General features: G+C 43.9%; 1 protein-coding gene across 2 annotated transcripts in view; it reads right to left on the reverse strand.

Moving 5' to 3' along the window:
* RBBP8 (RB binding protein 8, endonuclease) overlaps positions 1–26,878 on the reverse strand; it is a 451,013-nt gene that overhangs the window by 263,214 nt on the left and 160,921 nt on the right. For both annotated transcript variants that reach the window (XM_078687426.1, XM_078687425.1), the window contains exon 2: positions 10,045–10,242. In XM_078687426.1, the coding sequence (XP_078543552.1) occupies positions 10,045–10,156 (112 nt within the window). In that variant the 5' untranslated portion in view covers positions 10,157–10,242. The remainder of the gene's footprint in view (positions 1–10,044; positions 10,243–26,878) is intronic.

The following is a 26,878-nucleotide window of genomic DNA, read 5'->3' on the forward strand; positions in this document are numbered from 1 at the left end:
TATTGACCAGTGTACTTCGTATTTAACCAGCCTTATAATTAATTCTATGGCAGCACCACAGGCAATGGTTATACTGTTACTCTTTACAATTTAATGGCAGCCAAAACACAACAACTCTATAATACACCTACTTCCATTGGCTAAAAATACAATAAAGGACCACAATCCGTCCTACAATATTTTCTTACATCTTCTCATTATCCTCTTTCTTCATTGCAGCTAAGTGCTCTCTATTTTATTGGATGCTAGACATTTGCGTGCTTAAGGTAAAGAGAGCATATCTGTCAAGTCCCTTCTTGATTATTGTGCCAATTTGTGAGGGTGATTGCTTGAAGTGGCTTTTGTTCCTCCAGCGCAGGGGTCGATTATCAGTGGCCCTTCCTGTATCCCTTGGGGGGTGCACAGTAATCTCTTCTGCGAGCTGCCCATTAGCCGCTATGAAATCTTCAGCTGGCCCCAGGCTCCCTTTCTTAACTATTCGAAAGGTGCTCGGATTGGCTTAGTTCAGGGGATATGAGTGTGAATATTCCGATCTCTCAACTCTCCCATCGTGGGCACTATGGCATTCGTGCAAGCACCTCTATAGTATTTCCTTTGCATTAGCAGTGCCAACCGAAGTACGTCTGACTATTTGAAATATTTGTTTAGCTTCTAGGCACATGTTCAAAATATTTACCAGTTCGAGCAGGATAACATGGATACATTTTTTTGTCTGTCCTAATTAAAGTGTAGATAATATTTTGTCCTGTGGTCTCCACATAGGATTTTTTTTTCTCGTCTACAGCTCAGTTAGATTGGAGTGCAACATGGAGCAATTGCCATTGGTTAGACTTATAGCAAGATTCCTCCCGTCACCTTTGTGTGTTTGATTCAACGACCTGAGTGGCTAAGGGTATGCCCAGCCACGGGTCCCGAACTCACTGTGCTACTGGAACCAGGCTGCACCTGACTGAAGAGCGGTAATAACGGTGAAACCAGTCTTTGGTTAATTATGCTCTGGTTCAGGAAGGTCCTGGCAGACTGCACTGCCTCCATTGGAGCAAAGTCAAGACTGATTTGTATACAGCTGGGTCCAAACTGAGGAGGACTGGTTGGAAAAAGAGCGATGTGTTAGGATGCCACACTGATCGTTTGCCAGTGGTTACACTTATTGAAAACATTCCTCCCATCACCATTTGTGTTTCTGCGCCATAATTGTACATCTTTAGTTCTACCTTCACACTGCAGCTCTCACTATACCTTGTGTGAACACCAGAAAAAGATCTAAGAAGAAATACTAAGAGAGGGTCTTAACTTCTGCCTACGTGTTGATCTTTTTCTGTACACACTTGATTAGGCAGGAGTTGTGTGCTTCTACTGGAAAAGAGTGCTTGTTTTGCCTTGTGGGAAAGTTTTTGCTCAATACAATGAGCTTGAGTTGATCATGGCTACAGGCCAGTGGCAATAGCTATAAGCTTGATTGGTTTGTCGGGAAAATTTATGTCAGGTGCTATAGGTCTGGTCAATTTACAATGAGAAGGTAGAAGACCTTCCTCACTGACTGAAAAGCATATGTTGAATCCAATACACCTTTTAAGGGTGTGCAGTAATTACATCTGTTAAAGCCTGCACATAGGTGTTTTGTAGCTAGACTCTCACAGGTTAGCATAGTAAGCAAGGGTTTTTGTATTGGTTTTTCCCTCTGACAAAACCTTGGTGGCATAAGATTTGTACCAAGAGAACCTTTTTAGGCTCATTTTTAGGAGAGGTTTCCTATTTTGCCAACTAATTTTGTACATATTTCTAATGTCACGACTATATACCTGATGGTTGCCTTGGCAAAAGCTTTTCCTCAATATAGTAGACCGTGGTTGGTTATGGTGATCAGTTAGTGTTCAAATCTGTAGCTTGGTTAGTTAGATGTTTAGAGTTATGTCTAATGCCATATGTATGATTTATTTATTATAAAAAGTTGTGAGAAAGACAGTAGGCCTGATTTTTCTTTTATTGTGAAAAGCATATGTTAAAACCAATAGTTCTTGAGGTGTGAACTATTTCTCGATGTTAAAGCATGTCAATAGGTATTTTGCAAATAGAATCTCACAGACGACTGTTGGTTACCACTCTCTGAAATGTATAGCCTCTCAAGCAGCAATAGTCAGGTGATTGGGGTGAGACACCCCCCCCCTCCCCCCCCCTGCCCCCCCAGACACTCCCCCCCCCCAGACACTCCCCAGGCCCCCCCCCCAGAGGGTTTAGAGAGGGCACAGAACCACAGGCATGAGAGCGGGCAAAACGGATGTGAATTTCACCGAAACACCGTCTCATGGCGTGCGAGGGTTAACATTAAAAAACAAGCATTGGCATAGCCAATACGTCTCAATTTTGGGACCTTATAAGTAGTTACTTATGCAGAACAATATCCTTGGTGCAACAACATCAACCGCTGCATCGCTAAACACTTATAAAGTCCCATAGGCGAGACCTCTTGGCTATGCCTATGCATGTTATATATGTAAGTCACCTCTAAAATATGCCTGTATAACCCACTGGGCAGGGTGTAATGTATTTAAAGGGCAGGACATGTACCTTTAAACTTCACAAGTCTTTGTAGTGAAAAACTCCCCGTTTCCTTTTTCACTACTGCAAGGCCCATCCCGCCCATAGGATAGCATTGATATCACCTTATTACATCTTTAAAGTGCAACTCCCAATTGTGAAGAGATCAACTTTCAAAGTCTAGTGTCACTGAAATCACAATTTGAAATCACAACTTATGGTCGAGTTGGATTTTAAATACCAGTTTAGCAAATGCTACTGTTAGAAAGTTGGCAATGACTTATCTATTTGGTGCCTTCTGTCGGTCTCTGGAATACACATCTGGGGTGGGTGACAGCTGACTTTCTGCATTCCCTTTAGACAGCTATACACAAAGGAAGGATAGTTGTGCCTGTGTGGTCATCTGCATGCAGCCATCCTAAAGCAGGATGGGAGGGAGAAGCTAACACTTGCACCTGTAAGGGTCCCCACACACAAGATTGAATACCCCCTGTGCTGTGTCTGGAGTCATTGTAGGAAAGAAGGGCCTCTGTGCGCTTCTAAGCTTTCTTTGAAGTCTCCACCACTTCAAAGGCACCACTGGGTATTAGCAATGGACCTCTGGCTCAATCAAATCAGTACACTTTTGAACCTGCGCCTCCTCGGCCAGGAAGAAGAACTGCTGTGCTGCTGAAAGGACTGCTACTTTGCTGGAATCTGCCGTAGCCTGCTGTTTCACTGCCTATGTGAGAAGGACTGGACCTGCATCACTTGAACCCAGAGTGACTTCAAGGGCTTCCTGGCTTGCCTCATGCTGTCTAAGTCTCACAGACACAACAGACTCTCCTGTTCCAGCCCTTAGGCTCATCTGCTTGAGAGTCTGTCCTGCCAAGTGGTGCTACCCCAGTCCTGGAATCTTGGAAGTGGACCTAGGGGTTTGCTCCAGTGAAAACGATGCATCCACTGCTGCAAGAGCAGAATCGACGTATTGGTGCTGTTGCGGGACCTGGACAGGAACGTTGCACTCACAACCGCCGCATCGCACTCAGAACCACAACTTCAGAACCGGTGCATTGCCGCCACAGTGTGGAAAAGATCAATCGGAACCATTGCTTCACTCCCAGACCCGACGCAGCACCACATTTATGTGGAGAAATTCGGCACAACACCTCTCCTGCATGGGGATCAACGACGCATCTTGTGTTGCAACCAAAATCAAGGTACTTTTGCTCCGGGGCCAGCATAGGTCCTAAATCCGGAATTGAGGTCCTGAGAGTTACCTACCCGCCGAGATGACAGTGAGAAAATGATCTGGGTGCTGTCTGCATAAGAGTAAAGAGTTAGCCCGCAGCTTCCACCAGATCCGTTAAAGGGCAGACGAAGACGTTGAAAAGCATGGGGCTGAGGGCGGAGCCTTTGCGGAACTCCTGAAGTAAGTGGGAGGGATTCAGACACCGCATTTGACAAGAAGACCTGAAATGTACAATCTGTAAGGAAAGAAGAGAGCCAGACCAGTGTCATGCCTTGAAGGCCCAGTTGGCTCAATCTGTCGATGAGAATTTTGTGTGGTACAGTGTCGAAAGCCACACTAAGATCCAAAAGGATCAGCGCGGCAGTACCGCCCGAGTCTAGGAGTCATATATTATTTCTTTTATGTCAGTTGTAGGATGTTGTTCCACAAAGTTCTAGGAATGATTGGAATGTGAAAGAGATAAGGTGGCTGGAGGGCCAGGAGGATTAAGCAATGCGATTGCTCTTCTGTCAATGGGTTGTTCAGCAATAAAGAACCTTTTCTCCTTCATTGGTGTAAAAGAGGTTACTATGGATCCCTTTCATGTTGATTGGTTTCAAGTAAGATATCCCCACCATTTTTTACTGAACAATGCTGTGTCTTCTGGTGTGTAGAAAAGAATTTAAAAAAAAATAATAAAACTCATTAGAAAAATGGAAGACGCTAATTTAAAGCATGCTTCAGAACATTCACCATGGTACGGATCAGTAGGCAGAGACACCTTTGATACGACCTAAGCTAATTTCTTATTTTAAGGTGAACACGAGGGTTTATTTCATGCATTTCAAAGCCTATTTGACGGTTTTGCATGCATTATGAATCAAATTTGCAAACTAAATATTGGACTCTGTTTTAGATACGAATGGAAATATCAATGAAAATAGAGATCTGTAAAACAAACAATACTCCCTTTGCATAAAAGTGATGAAATGTAGATGGCTGCTCAGTGCACTATGTAAAGGGCACTAAATATTAAGGAAGGGAGATCATTTGTCTGTCGTTATTGTAATTATAATAAGGTTTCATTCCAGTACACCACAAACGGGTGATGTATTCTTTTCAGGTGTTTGCAGCACTAAAATCTACTAGGCATTCAACTGGAAGTTAACCGTTATTGTTTACATAAAAATGGGATATTTACTAGTAGGTGCTTTTTTTTCCATACAGATGAATGCAAACAAAAGAATCAAAAGCTAAATGTGGGTAAAATCGGACAGAAATGTCTATAAAACGAAATACCATAACAATGGGAGTTATAATTCCACTCAATGTATTCCACCACTCAGGAAATGGAGGTTCACACTTTGTGTCAGCCTCGGGATAGAGACGCCATCTGCACAGCACTTGGGGTAATTCAACAGACAGGTATCCCAATGAACAGACCTCTGTAAACACATCTACAGAAGTGCCACTTGTTAGTAGATTATGAGACAATGATGCAGCAGAGACTGAAGGACATACATCATAGCCAGATGCAGAAACAGCTGGGATAGGGGGCGAGGCCTGAAGAAGAGTCACTGAAGTACTGGTAAGTATTGGAAGCAATGATAACAAAAACATACGTTAGCAAAACAGATCGGCCTGGTTGTATTTAAAAGTGCTTCTTCATTGATTGACAAGTGGGAGATCTATCCATAGGTAAGTGGGCGAGTGTGAGACTGTCAACCGATGGATAGATGAGTAGGTGAGTGCATAGATAAAAGCCTGAATAACAATCTATGACTAGATGAGTGAGTCGATGGATGTAGACGGGTTACATCGACCATACAGTTTTTATAAGCCTCTATTCTGTGTCTTTTGTCAGTTTCCACCTCTTCTATTGAATCTTCTGACACAATTTTGCTCACTCCCTTTCCATCTTCCTTAACTTTTTTTGTTTTTTTTAGCATTGTATAACTGTGCCCATGTCTTTCTCCTGTCAGTAGATTGAATATCCTTCTACCTTCCAGCTCTTGCTAATCTCTCCTAACTTCCCTAGGGCCCAATCACATTTCTTCTCTTCCTACCCAACATCCAAAGCACTGGAACTCCCAGACACTGTGTAGCCTGCACCAACTGCGAAGGAGTTTGCCAAAGTGAAGTACAATTTTATTTCATCGCTTACTGGCAAAATCGTCCATTCGTCTTGTGGCCTTACAGTCACTTTTATGCAGCTATCTAACAATTTAAGCAGAATGAAAGCTGCTTGCTCCAGCAAAATTTGTGTTACCTTCAGCTTTTTAATATAGAAGAGTATTATTTTTTTTTGTTAGTGTTTCTCGACTACTTTCAGGCTGGGTTGCTGAATTTGCCAGAATATACATTGAAGAACGTAACTATCATCCAGTTGCCAAACAGACCTTTTTAGGGCAAAGCCTTCCTGACAGCACAACTGTTGCGATAGACTTCTTGGGCATTCTGGAAGCTGACCTAGGAATGCATTCCGCCGGGTGCTTACCATTGGCTTTGTGGTTTGTAACTCACATTTGCTTGCTTTCAATTTGCTGGTGTTATTTCTTGAAGGCTGTCCTGCATGTATTTGTCCCTGGGTGGAGCACAGCCTGTACACTGTATTTTTCCACATGCCTTAAATTTTGTCTTATCTTGCCACATTTGATGTACATTCAAATATAGAGATCAAATGTCAGGCTCTGTCTTTCGAGGGAGCTTGGACTTTACTTTTATTTCTCTGACTTCAAAGTGAGAGGATGCATCTGCCAATCTAGAGGTGTGAAAGGAAAGGCTTTTTTTCTAGAACATAACAAATTTTAAATGTCTGTAAATTAACAGGGCAAAAAGTTCAGAATATATTAGAATTAGGAAAGCACATATGAAGCACATTTTTTTGTAATTCTGAAGTGTGGTGGAAATAAATTTTAATGCAATCAAAACAAATCAATAAACTTGGAAATGACGTTTCTACACATTATAGATTGCGTGCTGTATAGTTTTAGCAATAAAACGGCATGTGCAAATGTAATGGTCATTTCAATTTAAAATGTGCTGTCTGTATTGGCAGTTCACTTCCACACCATGCATACTCCACTCTATACCACCCTATGCCGCTTTATGGCACACTACTCCAGGGGGTATGACAGGTATGTTTAAACACGCTTTAGGTTCGGGACCTCTCACAGATTAATTAGCTATCCTGAGATGAACGATTGGTCCAGAGAACTACACCCATGTCCCCATGACGATTTTCTGACACAGTCGCTCTACTTTATGACACTTTACTCCAATCTACGCCCCTCCATGACACTCTATGCCCCTCCACTCTACGACACCCTACTCCACTTTATGCCACCCTACTCTCTTCTACGACCATCCACTTTACGATGCTCCACTCTGTGATGCAACACTCTATGCAACTCCCTCTATGCCACTATACTCCACTCTATGTACTCCACGACACTCTATGCCCCTCCACTCTACACACAGCCACTCTACTCCACTCCACTTTAGTTCGCCATACGCTTCTCTACGACACTCCATGGCACTTTAAGCCACCTTACTCTACTCTATGCCCCTCCACTCTACGCAACTCCCTCTAATCCACTTTACTGCACTCTGCACCACTCTACACTATTCCACAAAACTCTACTCTATGACACTCCATGTACAATGCTCCAATCTATGCCAGCCCATTCTACTCTACTTTATTCCATGACAGGCTATGCCACTCCATGACACCAGCTTTCAGTAATGCTGGACAGCAAATAAGCTGGTGTACAACATGGCAAACACACATTGAAAGTAGAATGTAACAGGGGACTGGAATTCGTACCGAAATGTAATATAGCCTCCACTGAGGTTTCGGTGTGTTTTATTTAATGTGTATTAATGTGTATTTAGAGCTGGAGCAAAGTGAAATCATGAACATTCAAATCAAAGTAAGGAATGTTTGAGATTGTAGCTGGTGACCGGAAAGCCAGACTTATACAATGGAACGGAAAATGTTGGATGTAGAATTTCTGAGATTGACCTCTTCCAGGTTGTTTGCAAGAACGTGTGATCACTTCACAACACTAGAACTCACACTGCATTGAACGTGAGCGGATGGCTGCCACAATCCTATCAAATAGCCAGTGATTGATTTGTGCAGTAATCTACTTACTACAGACTGCAAACCTGCTGAACTGCGCAGGGATATTGCTGTATAGGGCAATGTAGGGGGTGAGGACAATACACAGCGACTCCTGCATTCCAATGCGATCAGCACTCCTTTATCCACTCATACTCTAACTTTGATGAGGCAATAACCCAAAGCAGATGGATGAAAATAGCCCAATCGTCTTTGGAGTCTATTAACAATATTAATAACCTACACTCTTATACAACGTCCAGAGTTAAAGCTTAAAAGCATGGATCGGTGACTGGAACAATGAACACTGAGCTTGGTGTAACGCAAAGGTCTGCTCTTGCTCCTCTGTTTAATTTATATCAGTTATTTATAGAAGAACTTGGCAAGAAAGGAAGTTATTGTCTGCCAACATTAGTCTACTTGTCAACTGTCCCCTCCACAGCTTTTTTTAAAAGACAGTATTTTACCTTGAATATCTTAAAAGGTTCAGATCAAACTAGATTTCTTTGGCAAGTCAGGTTATGTGCCTACTGGTGGGGAAAACAATGAGCAAGACAGCATAGCTGGATGAAGAAACAAGCTAATTTATTTATTAACAGCATAAAGAATGGCATCCAATTTTCATGACAAGAAGTCCAGTTATTAGCAGCAATCAAGGAGACTGTAATACATGTTTGGGGACTCTTATCCATATGTTGAGGATGTTATCATTTCAGTATCATATTCTACACAGTATTTGTTGAACAATTTGCTTTGGCAATATTTGTGGGTGGAGAGTATGGTAATGAGCGAGCTATATCTTTGAGAAAACGTCAAAGCAGCATTTTACTTGGGTGAACGTAGACTTGTGAAGGATTGGATATCAAAGGGCACATCTGTTTCAAAAGTGACACACTGACGTAGTTGAATGGTACAGGTAGAAAGCATAAAGTCCGTCTGAAATAGAAATGTGCTTACCAAACTTAGCATGCAGGTTCCGTGTTTCGATATGGAATCCATCTTTAAATTTTGAGAAGAGCATGAAACTGTTGCTGGTGGGAGAGTCCTTTTTTATACACAAAATTATTAGGAACAGGTTTCTTCTCCGCTGTTTTCTACAGTATTATTTGAGCACCTTGTTTCAGAAAAATGTAATAGTCAAGTAAGGGGGGGGGGGGGCATTTAAAGTTTGCCAAATATGCAACAGCTGACAAAAACAGCAGATGTCTCGTCTGGCAACCTTCTGATTTCTCCTGTCTTATTTAGAAGTGAGGGAAAGCAATGCCGGAGATCCAGCTAGATTTGCCGTTGGAAATCCTTGACCCAACTGCCCATTGTGCTGCCAGATCCCAGTGGCGTTCACCTGGCATGATTCGGGGCAGAGTGGCCATCACTCATTTCTCGGATTGGGTCTTCAAAAGAAGCATGGGGATCCGAGCAAGGAAAACCTACAATGGCACCCATGCACAGAGAAAACAGCTCCCTGAGCATCGGGGCCCCTGATTTTGTATTTTATATCAGCGGACTCCTGCTGAATGTGAAGTGAGTGAAAAGAAAAACATGGCACCCTCTCTGCATACAGCGCTACCTTAAGTTCATTTCTCACACTAGCGGGTAGGACAAAGATATGGGTATGCAGGTCAGGCAGGCACCTCTAAATAAGGTAGGCAGCCTACATCACAGGAGCAGAGACCTGGGCCACTGTTGACCTTGTGAGTCACCCTACAATATCTAAATAAGCTTTTAGTGTACAGGCGGGAACAAGGCATTATTTAGGTAATCTGACTATTCTATTTAACAACTTTTCCAGGGTTAAGTTTAGAGTTGAAGAGGTACATCATATGCTGGCTCCAAACAATCTGCGAGAAAGAGACGGTCGACCGGTCTACATGTCAAATTTTGTGTTGATCTGCAATGTTATTTTTTTAGTTTACTTTGCGCACAATAGCGCGAAGCAGCCCTTACAGGCAATTCTACATTCTAAAAGAAATGTGAAACACATAACAAAATGAAGAGACTGATAGAACGTATCCTAACCAGCCTGTATAGTTTACTTACAAATGAGCATTTTTGATTCACTGGAGCCACATTATGTATACGAGCACATTAACAAATGATACACTTGTATATTCATGAAACAAAGTTAATTTAGGGCGCAATTGCCGTTTTCCAGACTGTATGAAAATCGCTTTACCTTGCACTTCTTTGTCATGACACTCCTTCAGTTTGCCCCACAGCTCCTTGAAGATCTCAGACGAGGCTTCGGCGGCGGTTGGGCTCCCACAGCTTCCCCCCGAGACGTTCATCCCGACGCCGGCAGCCACAAACCTCACTTAGGTACCTTTTTCTCCTCAATTACATGGCTGTGTGCTGGTCGCTGACGGGTCGGGCCCTGTAATGAGAGATGCATGTGTCGGTGCAGGGTTTGCAGCCATGGGTGGGGAACAACGCGCATTACGGCCCATTAGCGAGTTATGCTCCTTTGCCGCCATCTTTCATCCTAATGGAGGGAATCAAAGCGCGTCCGCCCTAACGACCACCTCTCAGCAATGAGATGACAAGTCAAAACTAAAGGAAAAGAAAAATAGTGCGCGTCTGTTGGCTGTTTAACTAAAGCCTGGGCATAATTATACCTCTGGGACAGAGCTGAACAGCGTCAGAATAACCTGCCTCAGGTTGGGTTATCAGCAGGAGGAGGTCGCCATGTTTATGACGGAATGTATCCGTCTGGGAAGAGCAGCCTGTCTCACAGTGCACTGAACAAACACCGTGGCAGACAGGTTTAGTGCAGGACAGTCAGCAATACGTGTGTCAAGGCAGTCTGGGAACAACAACCGTGTATAAAAAGAACAGGGACAATACAGGGGTATTGTAAAGGTAATTAAAAAACATACTGCATAACGACAAGCATCTTCTAAAAGATGTGGAGCCTCATATAAACAGCAACTAAATGCTAGCCCCATTATTACAACTTATAAAAAAAAATCCTCTACTCATGGCGGCCTGAACTGAAATAATTTCTCAAGACATACAAAACGATTTTTAAAGTATAACTAAACTGGGTATTAAGTTCCTCAAAAGTGGATGGCTGATATTCACGACACTGTATCGACTGTGCTGTGTCAATCCTCATAACAATTACGTCACTGCTTCATGTATATAGTGCTTAGCAATGCGTCCCGAAAATGTTGTTGCCAATATTTTTACTACTATTGAATAAACGTACAATATATAGTCAATTGACCATGGATAGCCAATTAGTTGTTACTGACAATCACCTGTAGCAATGCCGTATTACGAGTCCATACACTGCAGGCCAGGACAAATGAAAGCGCACAAATCGACATCTCATAACACCACAAAGGTTTAATTCTGTTTTGTAAATGAATACGTATTAAATGTGCACTTTGAAAAAGTATCCTTCCCGGGTTATATAAATCATGCAAAAAGACCCTCTTAGAAATAATATTCCCACTGAGCTTTCATTGGGGTACCGCACTCCTCTCTAGTACCCAGCTTATATATAACTAGTCAGACCCCCCAGGATATAGCGGCATGGATTAGCAAATTTAGCGGCACAAAAATGGAAATTTAGCGGCACAAATATGGAAATTTAGCAGCAATTTTGCGGCATTTTATGTGGCCATTTTTCCTACAACAAACACAGATATCTTAGTTTTTTTAGTTATTTAACAACATGAAGCTATGTATAATTGGTTTCTTTACAATGTAGACACTTTGGGGCAGATTTACAAGCCCCTTGCGCTGCTTTAACGCCGCCGTTGCGTCACTTTTGTGACGCAGCGGCAGCGCAAAAGATGCACCATGGTGCAGGGTATTTACTACGTGACGCATCTCCCAGATGCGTCACGTTGCAAAGCCTTGCGCCAGAAGAGGGGTACCATTGCAGGTCAGTTTGTGTCTTGCAATATCCTTAGAGCTTGGTGCCACTGTACCTGCTGCACTAATGATGGCTATACCTATCGCCCTTTTTATTAGTAAGCACGTTAAATAGTACAGTGTATTTTGAACACGACCTGATATCCCACCGGATGCCCATTCGACAGACCTAAACACTAGAGAAAGAGCAGTCAAAACCGCCAAGTGGTCACTTGTTAAACAGTAGCGAACTGCATGTTGGTACTTGTAGTTTCGTTGCAAAATGTCAGCCTGCAAATCGTCTCCGATTTAAAAGCGGGGACTGGTTGAAGTTGACACCCATGACATGGGGCTACTTGACGCCCGTGTTAAATTTCTCGCCTCTAGGATTTTTCCCATGGCTCACTCCCAGGGGGAAATGGTCTGCAATAGGTGAGCTCAACCCTCTGACTTCATCCCTTGTCCAGCGCGCCTCTGCAGATACCCCGTCCCGCGTGCGCCTCAGCTCTCTCGGCTGAGTGGTTCTGTCTGTTTATCTTGAGGGACAGACATCTCTGCACGGCGCTCCGTCTCCAAGCCAGCGAATAGGGTGACCAACTGGCATTGGTGCAAATTCAGGACGGTGAGTGTAAAAATTCAGGACAAAGGGTCAAAATTCAGGACACAAATTCAGGACAGGAGCTCAAAATTCAGGACAAAACTTCAGGACAATAGGTACGTTTCACAGACACATCAGAGGTCGCGCAATAGTATATAAGTAAGCCCAGCCATTTCCAAACATATTCAACCGTTTGCAAACCTATCTATCATGTATCCTTCCATCTATCATTTCACTCATCCATCCCTTCATCCATCCCCTCATCCATCCTTTCACTCATCTCCATTATCCATCCACCCTTTCACCCTATCCATCTGTACACTTATCCATCCACTCTTCATCCCATCCATCCATTCACTCATCCATTCAGCCATTTACCCTTTCACCAATCCAGCCATCCTTTCACTTACTAATCCTTCCACCCATCCACTATTTTAGTCATCCATCCATCCATCCATCCATCCTCCCTTTCTCTCTCCATCGACCCTTTCAGTTAGCCATCCTTCCTTCCATCCATCCTTTCACCCACCCATCATCCATCCATCCATCCATCCATCTGTCCTTCCCCTCATCATCCATCCTTCCCCTCATCACCCATCCATCCTTTTCCCTCATCATCCATCCATCCTTTTCCCTCATCATCCATCCATCCATCTACCCACCCACTCTTCATCCATCCATCCATCCTTCCCCTCATCATCCATCCATCCTTCCCCTCATCATCCATCCATCCTTTCACCCACCCCCTCATCATCCATCCATTCCCTCATCATCCATCCATCCACCCTTCCCCTCATCATCCATCCTTTCACCCACCCCCTCATCAACCATCCATCCATCCATCCATCCATCCATCCCCTCATCATCCCTCCTTCCCCTCATCATCCATCCTTCCCCTCATCATCCATCCATCCATCCTTTCACCCACCCATCCATCCATCCTTCCCCTCTATCCATCCCCTCATCCATCCTTCCCCTCATCCATCCTTCCCCTCATCCATCCTTCCCCTCATCCATCCTTCCCCTCATCCATCCTTCCTCTCATCCATCCTTCCCCTCATCCATCCATCCTTCCCCTCATCCATCCATCCTTCCCCTCATCCATCCTTCCTTTCATCCATCATCCATCCTTCCCCTCTATCCATCCCCTCATCCATCCATCCATCCTTCCGCTCATCCATCCTTCCCCTCATCCATCCATCCTTCCCCTCATCCATCCTTCCTTTCATCCATCATCCATCCTACCCATCCATCCATCCATCCTTCTCCTCATCCATCCTTCCTTTCATCCATCATCCATCCTACCCATCCATCCATCCATCCATCCATCCATCCATCTTTCCCCTCCATCCATCCATCCTTCCCCTCATCCATCCTTCCCCTCCATCCACCCATCCTTCTCCTCATCCTTCCCCTCATCCATATTTCCCCTCATCCATCATCCAGCTACCCCTTCCACCCATACATCCAGCTATTTACATTTTCTCTCCATCTTCCCCTCTCATCAATCCATCCATCCTCTCTCATTATCCATTTATTCAATCTTTCATTCATCCATTCAACCTTTCAATAATTCATCCAGCCATTCACCCATCCCTTCACTTACTTACTCGCCGACCTTTCCATATTAATTTTGAGCCGAGACCTTTTGAGAAGAGGCCCATCAAGAACTTCACCCTCGCTGCAGGGGCCGTTCCAGGACTGGGACAGAAGCCACCCAGGGCGGAGACAAAATCCACCACTGGGGGGACAAGAGCCATCACAGGTGTAGGTGGACTGGAGCCACAACATGGGGGGACAGGAGCCATCACAGGCGGGGGGTGGACTGGAGCCACCACATGAGGGGACAGGAGCCATCACTGAGGGGAGGGCAGGAGCCATCACAGGAGAGGGAACAGGATCCACCAGGGTAGGCACAGGGGTGGGCATGCAGTATTCTAGTATCATCTTGGGCTCCTCGCCCCCTCCTGCACAAGACAACGAGAAGACAGGCTCTCTGTCCAAAATGCCGTCCCCCACTGTGATGTACAGTACTTACAGGAGATACTCTAAGAGAACTGATTGAACTGATTGTCCTCCATACTTTGTTAATCAGTGTGGGTGCGATTGTGCCATTTCTCTATTTTCTTAAATTATAGACTGCATGTTTGAAGAACCGAGGTTTGCTTACAATTTAGTGACAGTAATTACGCTCTGTGAAGAGAACCACGTGCTGCCTCGGTGTAATCAGGGGTGTAATCTGGCCGAGTCTCGGATGTTTGGGGCCCTGGGTAGAAATGGAATGTGTGAGCCCCCCTCTAAATAGCAGAGACATGACACATTGCCTCGTACAGGAATTCACAGACGCAGGGCGCTTGCCGCCCCAGAGCTCGAGAGACAACCCTCCAACCTCACCTCTCTCCAGCCCCTCTTCCACCTGCTGGCGCGTGCTGCCCTCCTGGGACCCTGTGACCTCTGCGGCTGGCCCCTCTCGGGCTCTCCGTGGCTGGATAGCTGAACCTGTCTGCTCCATAACAAGCACGTGCGAGCTGGGATCAATGGGGCGCAGGCTAGCCACTGAAAGGTGCTTTTATCTGATAATTAGCATCAACTTGGAGACAAATTGATTGTTGGCTCGGGGTAACAAGAGGGAAATGGCAGTCGCGGATTCCACCATCAGGCAGGGCTGTTTGCATCTGAATAGATGTCGCTGCTCCTGAACCTGCAGCCCCTCCCTCTCAGTCACCTTCGAAGCACCTCTTAACAGCTCATCAAGGGCTGGAGGTGTGAGGGTTGCCATCCCGCTGTGCCTCTCCAATGCTGCTGATAAAGCAGACCCCCCAGGATATAGCGAAAAATGCCGCGATTTCTACAAAAATGCCGATTTCGCGGGCATTTTGTAAAAATCGCGGCATTTTTTAAAAAGTGCCGATTTCGAGGCAAATCGCGAAATCGCGATATCCTGGAGGGTCTGACTAGTATAGTACTGCTTGCATGGAGGAACTGTTCGAATTCTCTCCAAATCAGAGCACTGCATTAAATACCACAAGACCCTTCGGTCTGCAAAAGCAGGACCGGTTAAAGGTGATTGGAGAGTTGCAAGGTAGGCAAACGTGGATTAAAAAAAAATATGAACACAATAGCATTTTTTTTTACATCCAGCTTCAAATTATTATATCTTTTTTAAAAAATAATCACACACACACACACACACACGATCCACACCACAGAATCAGATCCACTTCCCCTAAACTGCTATGGCATCACCCTTCCAATAAAATTAAAATTACATTTTCGAGGCTCTAAGTTAATGCGAAGCAGAACCGTCTTAAATTACAGATTTAAGGCTCATGTCAAAAACACACCTTAAAATTAGCACCCGACAAAATGGCTGCCTAAGCTCAGCTCCGCTACAGGGCAGCGCAAATACCAGCATAACTGCATTCTAAATGCTCTGAGAACTAACATTCAAACATGAGATGAACTAGTGGAAAAGGAGATCATAAGACCTCAGAGATGCCATTGGCACATATGGTCTCCAAAATGGCGAACGGAGATCCGCGGACACAATAGATAAGGTGTGTTAATACTCCACTAGGCTATATACACACGCTACTAATCTTTTTGCGCAGACTCGATCTACCATACTTACCCCAATTTGTTCCAACAGAGGGTGCCTCGTGTCTCAGAGATATTGACCTACTGATATAGTAAAGATCTACTGCATTTTTAAAAGTCAAGATGGCACTCATACTAAACTGAACTACCATCTATAGCCCGCACGGGCAAACCCACCAATCTAGCTCAAACTGTTTTACTGCATATCCCACACAGCTAATATTGAACTTTCATTCACAGGAACACATACAGGAATGCCATAATTTAATGCCATACTCTAAACCAGTGACTAAAATGGCGTCTGCACCGACCTGAAATAAATCATACAGCCTGCACCTGCCAGAATGACATTCTGCCCAAGAAGACGCTGCAGCACTTTTTCAAATCAAACATTAGAGATTCTTCACCTACCGAGAATTGCTTGCTCTGCCTTTTCTTTAATGCAAGGGGCAAAATAACACTTTCATTGGCCTGAAATGACCATACTGATCTGATTGGACATTTGGACTGAAATCAGTCCTTTAGCTAAAATTTTGACCTGCCCCCTTGCTAAAAACAAATAAGGGTCGGCATATCATGGCATTACCCACCACCTATCCGAGTGACGTGACTTCTACCATCGTCAGGCAGAAAATCGGATGCTTAAACCTTAATTACCTGCTTAGCTCGGTACCAAGATCAGTGCACCAAAGAGTCTCAGAGGACGCGACTCCACTGCCTAATACGGAGTCAAAGAGAACAACTTAGCACCTGACTGTCCCACACCGAATGCCTTGAAGTATATCCACTGACCCCATATGGGCGAAAGGGGGCCTCACAACAAAATAAACCAGTCTGGGAATTAAATACTCAACAGCGGTATGATAGTTTCACTGAAACCTTTATTTATAAACAACTAAACTGAGCATCACTTCATAGAAGCCCACTGATATACATATCCAGGAACTATCACTTCTGTAAACTCCACACGCCCAATCTTGTGATACAGGACTACCTAAGGACACCAATGACTAACGACAATAGCAGCTTGATCATAGATCAACACTCCACACTCCTATGATCTTACTATGATACACCAAGATTTGAAAGACAAGGAGACAAAAAAAAAGACAAAGAACGAAAAGGTGGGCCATAAAAGATCAAAACAGTAACCTCAGATACCAGACTCTCCCATCAAAGGAAAACTCGATTCTTCTAATAATATGGAATTTTACAACGTCTCAGCACACTATGCGAGTTAACTCATAGCACAAAAAACACAAACATCCTACAGGTGGAACTAATAGGCCCTTAGAAATGAACATAAAAGCCTTGTCAAAACCACACATCTCAGACTTGTACTATCAAAACACATAAGGATCCAACACAGGACCGAAGAAAGACAATTCGCTAAACGTAATCCATACTAATGGCCAACAAACCCCTTAAAATTCTCACAAATACCAAAGGCCTAAACCATCATATCAAATGGGGGGAAGTCCAAGAGGACTCTGCTGGTTTCCCTGCAGGCAAAAAGAAAAATTGATTTATCACTCATCTCCAAAATATTCAATTTAACAATCATTGATTCTACCTCCGATAACAACCGAAGATTAGTTATTTAAAAAAATCAAGACTAAAAATAACACTTCCATTCTCAATATTCTCTCTACCTTGAAACCCTTGAATCACTTCAACAATCCCCTTCCCTCAGAGTTCTTTAAAGAAATGATAAGGCCTCTAGTTCCACTCTGGACCAAGATCGTTAATGCCTTCCTACTTCAATGTGAGATTTCCCGACTGCCTAAAGTCCATGTTAGTTCTCCCATTTCTCAAAAAACCTACGGCAGACCCTGAGGTTCTGAATAACTTCCGTCCAATCACTAACACCCCTACTCTGTCAAACCTCATTGAGAAATGTGTACAGGTACAACTATGTAACCCCATTGAGGAATTACAGCTACTAGATCAATTTCAATTGGGCTTCCGTCAAGGCCACAGCACAGAAACAGCCAGCACTCACAGTTGATGACGCGTTTACCCTACTTGACCGGAACGAATCCTTCCTATCATCAATCTTAGATACGGTCAAACATGACAACCTCCTGAGCCTTCTGTAACATAGGATGTGGCTCTCTGGCGCAGTACTAAAATGGTTTGCCTCCTTTCTCCATAATAGAACACAGAGAACTAAATACAACCAATTCCTCTCCCATCCCAGTCCCTGCACCCTGGGGGTGCCCCTAGGCTCCTCGCTCTCACCCACACTTTTTAACCTATTCAATGTCCCCCTCACCGAAATCCTCAAAGCATCGAACATCCAATACTACATGTATGCAGACGACATCCAGTTGTACATGAAAATCTCCTCGCCTGACGATATCAAGTTACTCAACGTAACTTTACACAAAACCCTTAACTGGCTTACCTTCAACCATCTCAAACTAAACACCCTCAAAACGGAATTCCTCCTTATTTCCCTGCCCAAGCAAGCACCCATCATTGAGGAATACATGAAAAATCTGTCTGCTCTTAACTGCATCTATCAAAAACAACAAGAGAGATAGGGAAAAAGGACACTCCTGTCCCCCACAAGAAACAATTTAAATAACAACAAAGGAGTGAGTGAAATAATATAGAGGAATCGTCAATTCCAATATTAGAGTATGCACACAATCATGAGAACTAATGGTCTCCTATTAAGTGCAGAAAAGTTATTATATACTTAACAGAGACACAGGAGACTAGTTATATGGAATAATTCAATATTTTGGAAATAAAACCCTCACTCATCAACATGGTTGATGACATGCTTCATCATGGGCTTTTACCAAGGAGACAGAATGTCTCCCTGGACTGCTACTACTACTGTATTACAGTGGAGCAGATTCCAATTATATCCCAAGTGAAAAAAGTGTCAAAAGTGAAATTTAAAAATGGCAAGCTGTCCTCCACAATCAATTTAATAAGGAGTCAGATTGTCATTGTTAAAAACAGTGATTCGGACATTAGGTGGCCTTCAATTTGAGTCATCTATGTCCTTAGTGCTTTTCTAAAAAAAGGTCGACATGTTTCTGCTCATATAGTGCTCTATTCGAAAAGCCCATAAATGATAAAGCCAAACACATCCTCCTTAGTAATACAGCAGGGGAAACTTCAGCTAATTACTTCAGTACCAAACAAAATAATCTAAACTTCTCACCCATCAGTAATTCATAAGATATCACTTACCCAGATCCGGAAAAACAGTTAAAATGTTCATCTATTTTACTCCCAACTCTATAGCCTAACCATGCTAAATCAACATAAAAGACTGTGGTACTTATTTTAGTAAATTAAATGTTCAATCACTGGACGAGAAAACCTGTAACGAACTCAATAAAGACCTAAAAAGATCAGAAATAGAGAGAGCCACCCATTCTCTAAAAAGTGGCAAAGAACCAGACCAGAGGGCGTTGCTGCTTCCTTTTACAAAATGTTCCAAATCTCACTACTGGCCAATTTACAAGACCTATACTCGCACTTCAGCACCACAGGCAAAATTTGAGGCACAGCTAATTATGCCACAATAGTAGTTATCTACAAGAACATAAAGGACCCTTGCGATCCCAATAACTACAGACTGATCTCACTCTTAAAGGTGGACTGTAAGATATATGTCAGAATACTTACCCTTCGATTAGAAATGGTCCTGCCACAGCTAACACACCCCACTCATACAGGATTTATTTAAGGTAGATAAGCAGCAGATAACAGAAGACTATTTAGCCACGTGCTAGAGAAAGTAAAATAAGTATCCACACCTGCAATTGCTATGGCACCGGACGCAGAAAAAGCTTTTGATGAAGAGCCCTGCACATTTCTGCGCTCTAGGCTAAATAAATTTAGCCTGGGATCCTTCTTTATACATATGACTATGGCTCTGTATAGCCAACCAACTGTGTGCATTAGAGTTAGCGGAATTAGAGTGAAACCTTTCAAACTGGCACAACACAAAATTACCCATTATCCCCTTCGCTCTTCTTACTTGGCATTGAGCTACTAGTACCAGATACATGCTCAAACGCAAAGATTCGAGGGATCCCATCCCCTTCCAGAACACATTAAGTGGTGGCTATGCAGATGATATTCTCATGTACGCAGAGGAAGCAAATCAGGCCATATCAGCAATTCTCACCATGATTCAAACTTACTCTGTGATTTTAGGCTCTTATCTAAACCATAAAAAAGCTGAAATATTTTCACTCAATATTCTAACTCACTCTTCACTAATTCAATCGTCTGGTTTCAAATGGCAACCAAAACAAATTAAAATCTTGGTACAGAATTCAAAATGTAAACAGAAATCCAGAAACAATATAAAAAATACATCAATCTCCAAGATCAAGAATCTCAAAGAAGTGAGGGGGTGTGGCCAACATGATGGCTGACTAACAGCTTTCCTTGCCGGCTCTGCCAGCTCACATCAAAATCCTGCATTTAACCGGCCCACGAAGCACCATCGAACAACCTGCCCTGTCGCCAGAGTGTGGTGCCTAAGCACGCAACAGTTGGCGAGTCCCTGGTGTTGCCTGGACCCCATTATTTCTGCCTGGGGCGGATCCGCAAAGAAGGCCGGTAAGCATACCCTTGTGGGTGACCGAGAGCCATCCTCAACTTGGATCCTGGCCCTGGCAGGCACGCTGTACATGAGACGCGGGAGCCTGAGCAGTTGCAGGCTCACTCTCCCGCTGAATATCTGCATGGTGAGGCCTCGCTGATCCCGGACCAGAGTGTTATGTTCCATTTAGGTACCCTAATATAGGCTCAGGTAGTCACCTAACCCTTCACCTATATTCTCCCTAACATTACACTACATAACGGCACTTAGTACTGACCTTTTACCTAGTTACGGTAATGTCCAGAGTTGACATGGGGTTTTCTCCGAAAAGCTTAAGCCTCATTAATTCTGCATGAGGATTCTTGGAATCACAGCAGGACAGCAGGCCTACCATCTTCTGCATATTAGCTATGTATAAGGGTCATTCCTTACGTCATCCCAGTCCAACATGACACAGCGAGGTATATCCACAGGGGATATCACTTTGGGTATATATACACCATCTGTTGCTAAGGTAGTCAGAGGAGAAAAGGACCTCCATGCTGACACACTGACGTGAGACACGGAGGCTCCTGCATGCAGACACTCCAGCTTTCAGTGGTCAGACATCCCTTGTGGGGTGTCCATCTCATGACCAAGACGGAGTCCCACAGTGTCTCACTTCAGGTAATGAGGTTGACTTTATCCTAGAGATATTGTTGGCTTTACATCCACATACATGCTAGGTACACTTGGGTACGCACCGTAGGAGTACGCATTTTACTGTCATGTATTTTATATTCTTGCCTGTATTCACCGTTTTAGCACGATGGTAGAAATCTACCATCCTTTTACTCTGTTAGGGCTTATCATCATTTATATCTGTTTCTGTCGGTTGTTTCAGCACACCTATTTTACACTAGAAAGACACTGGTTCAATAAATGCTTATTGAGAATCGTCCCCACCGTTTATTCTGTGCATCTCTCTGAGACAAAGTGAGAACGAGTGACTGAGCGAAAAGTGGTACTGTTTACACGATTCTGATGGTTCAGGGCTGTCATGTTCGATGGTTCCCAAGAACTATTCTCTCCTTGGTAAAAGGAGTTTTTAGTGGCACTGTGAGCTAGCTGGTATACCAGCTGACATATCCGGTAGGGGTGTCCAGAATCAGTCTGTTCCCAATCCTACAGCATATGTTGTCTAAACGCGCAGATTCTATATAGGTTTATAGGAACTACACGACAAGAGGTGTGGTCCGCGGCGATCTCAACAGCCCAGCTGGGGTATCTGGCCTGGTCAATTGGGCTGTCCCGCTGAACCAGTGGGACCAGTGGCTGCTGAGGCCTTCCTCCCCTGTGTGAGACGGTGAAGAGATCGGGGGTTGAATGCAGGGAGCTGCTGGTGACGGGCGTCACTGGCAGTAAAAAGCCCAGAAGGACCAGAGGCAGGTGTCAGGCCTCCGTGAAACTCAACGGAGTGGGACCTGGAGACCCGGTGAGCGGCCCTGTGGCCTGGTGCTGCGAGGCTGAAAGATAGAGCCCTGGCCTGGTTGGGCCTAACTAAACATAGAGCGGGCCTATGCCAGAGTGGCCTCTTGACCAATCGAGATTTCTGTGTGGGGTCGGGGAGAGAGACTGAAAACTGCAGCCTCCAGAGGGTGACCCCAGAAGGATGATGGTACTCCTTTTCCCCGTGGAATCACCTGCAGCCAGTGTGGTAGAGATGTGAGAGAGGCCTGGGAGGAGACACTCTAGACCACCATGTGACTCGCAGTGCCAGAGGCGGCCTCGGAGGGCTGGCGAATGTGTGAGGCCATGTAATGAGGTGGGGACGTCTCCCCCCCCATCCTCCTTCTGCAAGAGATTGGGACGCACCACCTTGAATTGACGCACCACCTTGAATTTTCCCCCATTATCAGGGGCATTATGAAAGCCATATAATGGTAACACAATCTGTCACCTAAGTGTCATTTGCATTGGGGTAGACAACTCTGGACCCCCACGCCAGTGAGAGACTAAGCGGGAAATTAGCAACACCTGTCCGACGTGAAACTGGGCCTGGTAGCGGGCACACACAAGGACGGAGTGGTACTTCGCAGGGATGCCTAGAAGTAGAAGCCTATTGGATACCACTTGTCACACCATCATGATTAAAGGCAAAGACCATAAAACACAGAGGCAAGGAAAATGGGACAGATTCACTGGGGTGGTGGTGCCCACCCATCCAGCGGGACAAGACGAGGGACTGACTGCAATGCCTGACAATGTGCCGCTCCTCTAGGTAAATAATCATTCACAGGATACCTTGGAGGGGAAAATAGGGGAGGTAAGATCGGAGGTCTCCCTACTACGCCAGGATCTTCGCAACCTCTCAGAATGGGTAACAAATGCTGAAAGTAGACTCTCAGGAATGGAAGACTACTCTAAAGATCTGTCCCAGGAGGTCAGGGAGCTCTGCACCTCCCTCAAAGACGTGGCTTGGAGGGAATGGGGACCTTCTTAGATCAATGGTTGTGGGACACCCTCCCTCAGGCACAATTCTCCACATGCTATGTAACTGAAGTCAACAGAACCCTGAATGCAAAACCCTAGTCGGGGCTCTACCGAGATCAGTCAATGGCCATTTTTTGAACTACCAAGACTATGACATGATCCGGATGGAGGTACGGAAAGTAGGGCATGTTTACAATGTCAATATACATTCATGGTTTTCCCAGATTACTCGTGAGAAGTACAAAAACAAAGGCAAACATTTGATTCAGCTTAACAGAAACGGAGAGCCCTGAAGGTACAATATATGTTGCTATTCCCAGGCAAACGCTAGGTTATGTTTGAGGGCAAAAGGTTCTTTTTTCAGGCCCCGGAAGAAATATGGGCATGGCTAGAGGAGCGCCCAATCTGGTACAGAGAAAAAGGGACAATCGAGAGGCACAGTTGTGGTTGACCCGAGAGGGGGCGAGGCCTAAAACCCGGGGATTGGAAAGTGGCTGCGGAGGAGCGGCTGGTGCCAAGAGAAGAGTGAATAAAACTCTCTCGCAAAGAAGGCGAACCTCAAAAACTGGACTTGCTACTGACTTGGATGGGGAGCAGACCTGTTGGTGACTCAAAAAGATTAATAAGCAAGACAAGCCACAAAATGATACCACATCGGAACAATCTGATATGAAGGTTCAACAGACTCTGATGATCAACATCCGTTACAGGATGCAGTAACTAATTTCGGCGACTGGGACCTCTCAGGTTCCGGCAACAGACTCAAGTTGCAACAAGGGAGATCCCAGAAGGGCAGGACACGCAGGTCGGATCGCTAATAGAGAATTCTCGGCACACTACGGGGGCGGGGTAGGGTGCTTGGTGGATTCCCCTTCCTTCTACTTTGAGGGCTCCGACAACCTGTGAGAAGGACACTACACAGTTCCATTACAGTTCCATTACTGGTTGTTGTTATTGTTTCAATGTTTTATTTTCCCCGCAGGTCTCAATTGAATGATCTAGGGACCAACTGAGGGATAGTTGTAGGAGGGAGGGTCTGGGTAAGGCGGGGCTATAGACCTCTTTGGCTTGGCACGTGGATAAATGTAATCAACAGCATGTTCCCATCTACGCAATTCTACAAAAACATAATAAATATAATTTCCAAACTCACTAGACTCGAAATATGTAGAAAAATAGTACGTCTTACTTAGTCTGCCAAACTTTGTACATTACCAAACGGCTTTCCTGGTGAAACAAGCCTGTTGGTGGTTGGACACATACAATAATGACTCACCACCATGTTTAATTAAAGTAAATGATACAACAAAACTCCTTTCTCTATTTGCAATGTTGATACCCGATCCATATAATAAATTAGCAGAAGGTATAGAGGGCCTAGATAAAAATGTCTAAAACAAAATACGAGGATCAGTTTTGATTTCTCCTTTGGCCGAACTTCAATCTTAAAATAGACAACAAAATGATTCTCTGGCCAGACTAGGTAGAAAAAAGAATATAGCTAATTAAAGAGGTTGTAGAAACACTCCAAGATAAGTTTAATCTTAATAACATTGACTTCTACAAATTTCTAAAACTTAAAGCTGTGATTAGCACACTGGATAAACTTAATCAACCAGACGCCATCAACCTTCTTAAAAGAGCATCCAAAATATATAAATTACTAAGTAAGAATAACTAGGCAAATTATAATAGCTCAAAAATAAAAGTGGATATCCAACATGTTTCAAATAAAAAATATTCACCCCCTTTGACAAAGATTGGGTGCATACGTGGAATAATGTATCAGATCCCCCAAGAAATCGCTGGTCCTCTCTAACAGTGTAAATTCGGGGCTTGCAGCAATGCCTTTGGACATAAACCAAACTGCAGAAACTGAAACTAATTGGCTGATACATTCTGGGGATGCTCCAACCCCCAAACTATTATAGAACATATGTTATTTAGCTGCAAATATATACGCCCACTATGGTCTGAATTGAACTGATGATCATTAAAATATTCAACTCCAAATTCACACTAAGCTTCCTTAATATTGTTGCAGGACCGTGATTGAATTACTTTATTCCCAAACTTAAGAAAGAGGGCTTAATAATACTAGACCAGTTACTAACAATAGGCCTCAAAAGCATCCTATTCGAATGGAAACGCCTGAAGAAAGTTTCATGTCATACCTGGTGGGCATAGGTATGCTTTATTCAAGACACTGATAACACAATATACATTAACAACTTTAACTCTAGCTCATCTGAATGCTTAACCCTCTTCTCTGCGGGGCTAATTGCCCCACGGTGCGGGGGCGGGAGGTGAGCGCTGCGCCGCGGTGCTCGTGACGAGACAAGGCCGTCATGAGTCACGGTGGAGCTTGGCTCATGACGGCCTGGTCTCGTCACGACCCCGCCCACTCATTAATTCTCCCCAACAGGCGGGGAATTAACCGCACATGGGCGGAGCGGTGGCAGCTGCGTTATGACGAGACAGCTCAACTGTGACTCATGACGGCCTGGTCTCGTCATGAGCACACAAGGGGTTAAGGGACAATCTAGACATACCTTCAAAAGGTGAAGCCATTATAGAAATGCAAATAAACATACCTAAGCACCTTACCCCATAGCAAGATGCTCCCAGAGAAGCAGACAGGGAGATGTCTTGCCCACTCCTAAGATAACTAGAGCTCGACTAGATTGCTTAGGGCAAAACACAATCCTACCCCTCTCACTTACACTCCCACACGAGTGTCTCCCCACCACTCCCTACCCCCTCACTAGTCTTTAATCCTCTTCCAGGGTTCCTCCTTTCTCTCTCCCTTCCATTCATTCCTACCTTTCATTAGGATGCTACACCTACTTATGCACATGCGGTCTTTAAAATGTATATCATCAAGGCACACATACGATAAAGGATAGTGATTCAATTCAACGGAAGACAATGTATCTACAATATAAACCTTAATACTTTGTACTTCGAGAGGGATAATTGTGTAACTGATTTATAAATAAACGTTTTTGTGGCAAATGTTCCAAGCTGTAAATTCCCTAGCACCATATGTAGTCAATTGTTTCTTCTTCGAGGAAACAAAAGTATTTTGAAATGAAAAAGTTGAGTAAACAGGTGTGGATTGTATATTAATTGTTCCAAAAACACGGCATATTTAATGCTTTAGCACGTAGGTTATCATTGCTTTTCTATGTTAAATGGTGGTTAAATTTTTTCTTGCTTATATTCCTGCATTTTACTTAGAAGCTTTTGTCGCCCAATAGCGGTTGAGGCCAATTACCATGTGATCTTCATAGGGGAGATAATACATCTTTGTATTACCTAGGGATTGCATAAAGTTATTAACAAAGTAGGGTATTTGAAAGATCTGCACTATAAAGAGAAAATAAAATAGGGTGTTAAATACCGCAATATTTTAAGCAACAGGTTGTATTGATTTTGGGGACCGGCCAGCCCCAATATCGGTACCCTCGAATCATAGGGTAGCAATACCCCAAATGTGAAGTTTTTCATTCACACAGAAACCTGTTGGGGTAAATATTTAAAGCTATCCAGGACTCCAGTTCACTTAATACTTACAAACTTTTCCCCATGTTTTTATAAATATTTAACAGGGTTGTTTATCAGCAATTATGATTGGTAGTATCCCTTTCCGTCAAAATTGGTTACAGGACTGACACCTTCAATGCTGCAGGTTTTTTTCCCAGCATAAGCAGCATCGTTTATTCATGCCTCCTAGTGAGATGGGGAAGAACCCCGCAGCACACAGAGTAAAAGAGCAGTCGTGAGGTAACCTTACGGCAGATTCTGAAAGGAAATATGAATTAAAGCAGCGGGAGATGGGATGATGACCCTTACTCATGAGCATCTCATGGTTAGGAGTTAATTACAGTTAGTCGAAAAAAG

This window comes from Lissotriton helveticus, chromosome 4_1 (genome assembly GCF_964261635.1).
Source record: "Lissotriton helveticus chromosome 4_1, aLisHel1.1, whole genome shotgun sequence".
In the NCBI taxonomy this organism is placed as follows: Eukaryota; Metazoa; Chordata; class Amphibia; order Caudata; family Salamandridae; genus Lissotriton; species Lissotriton helveticus.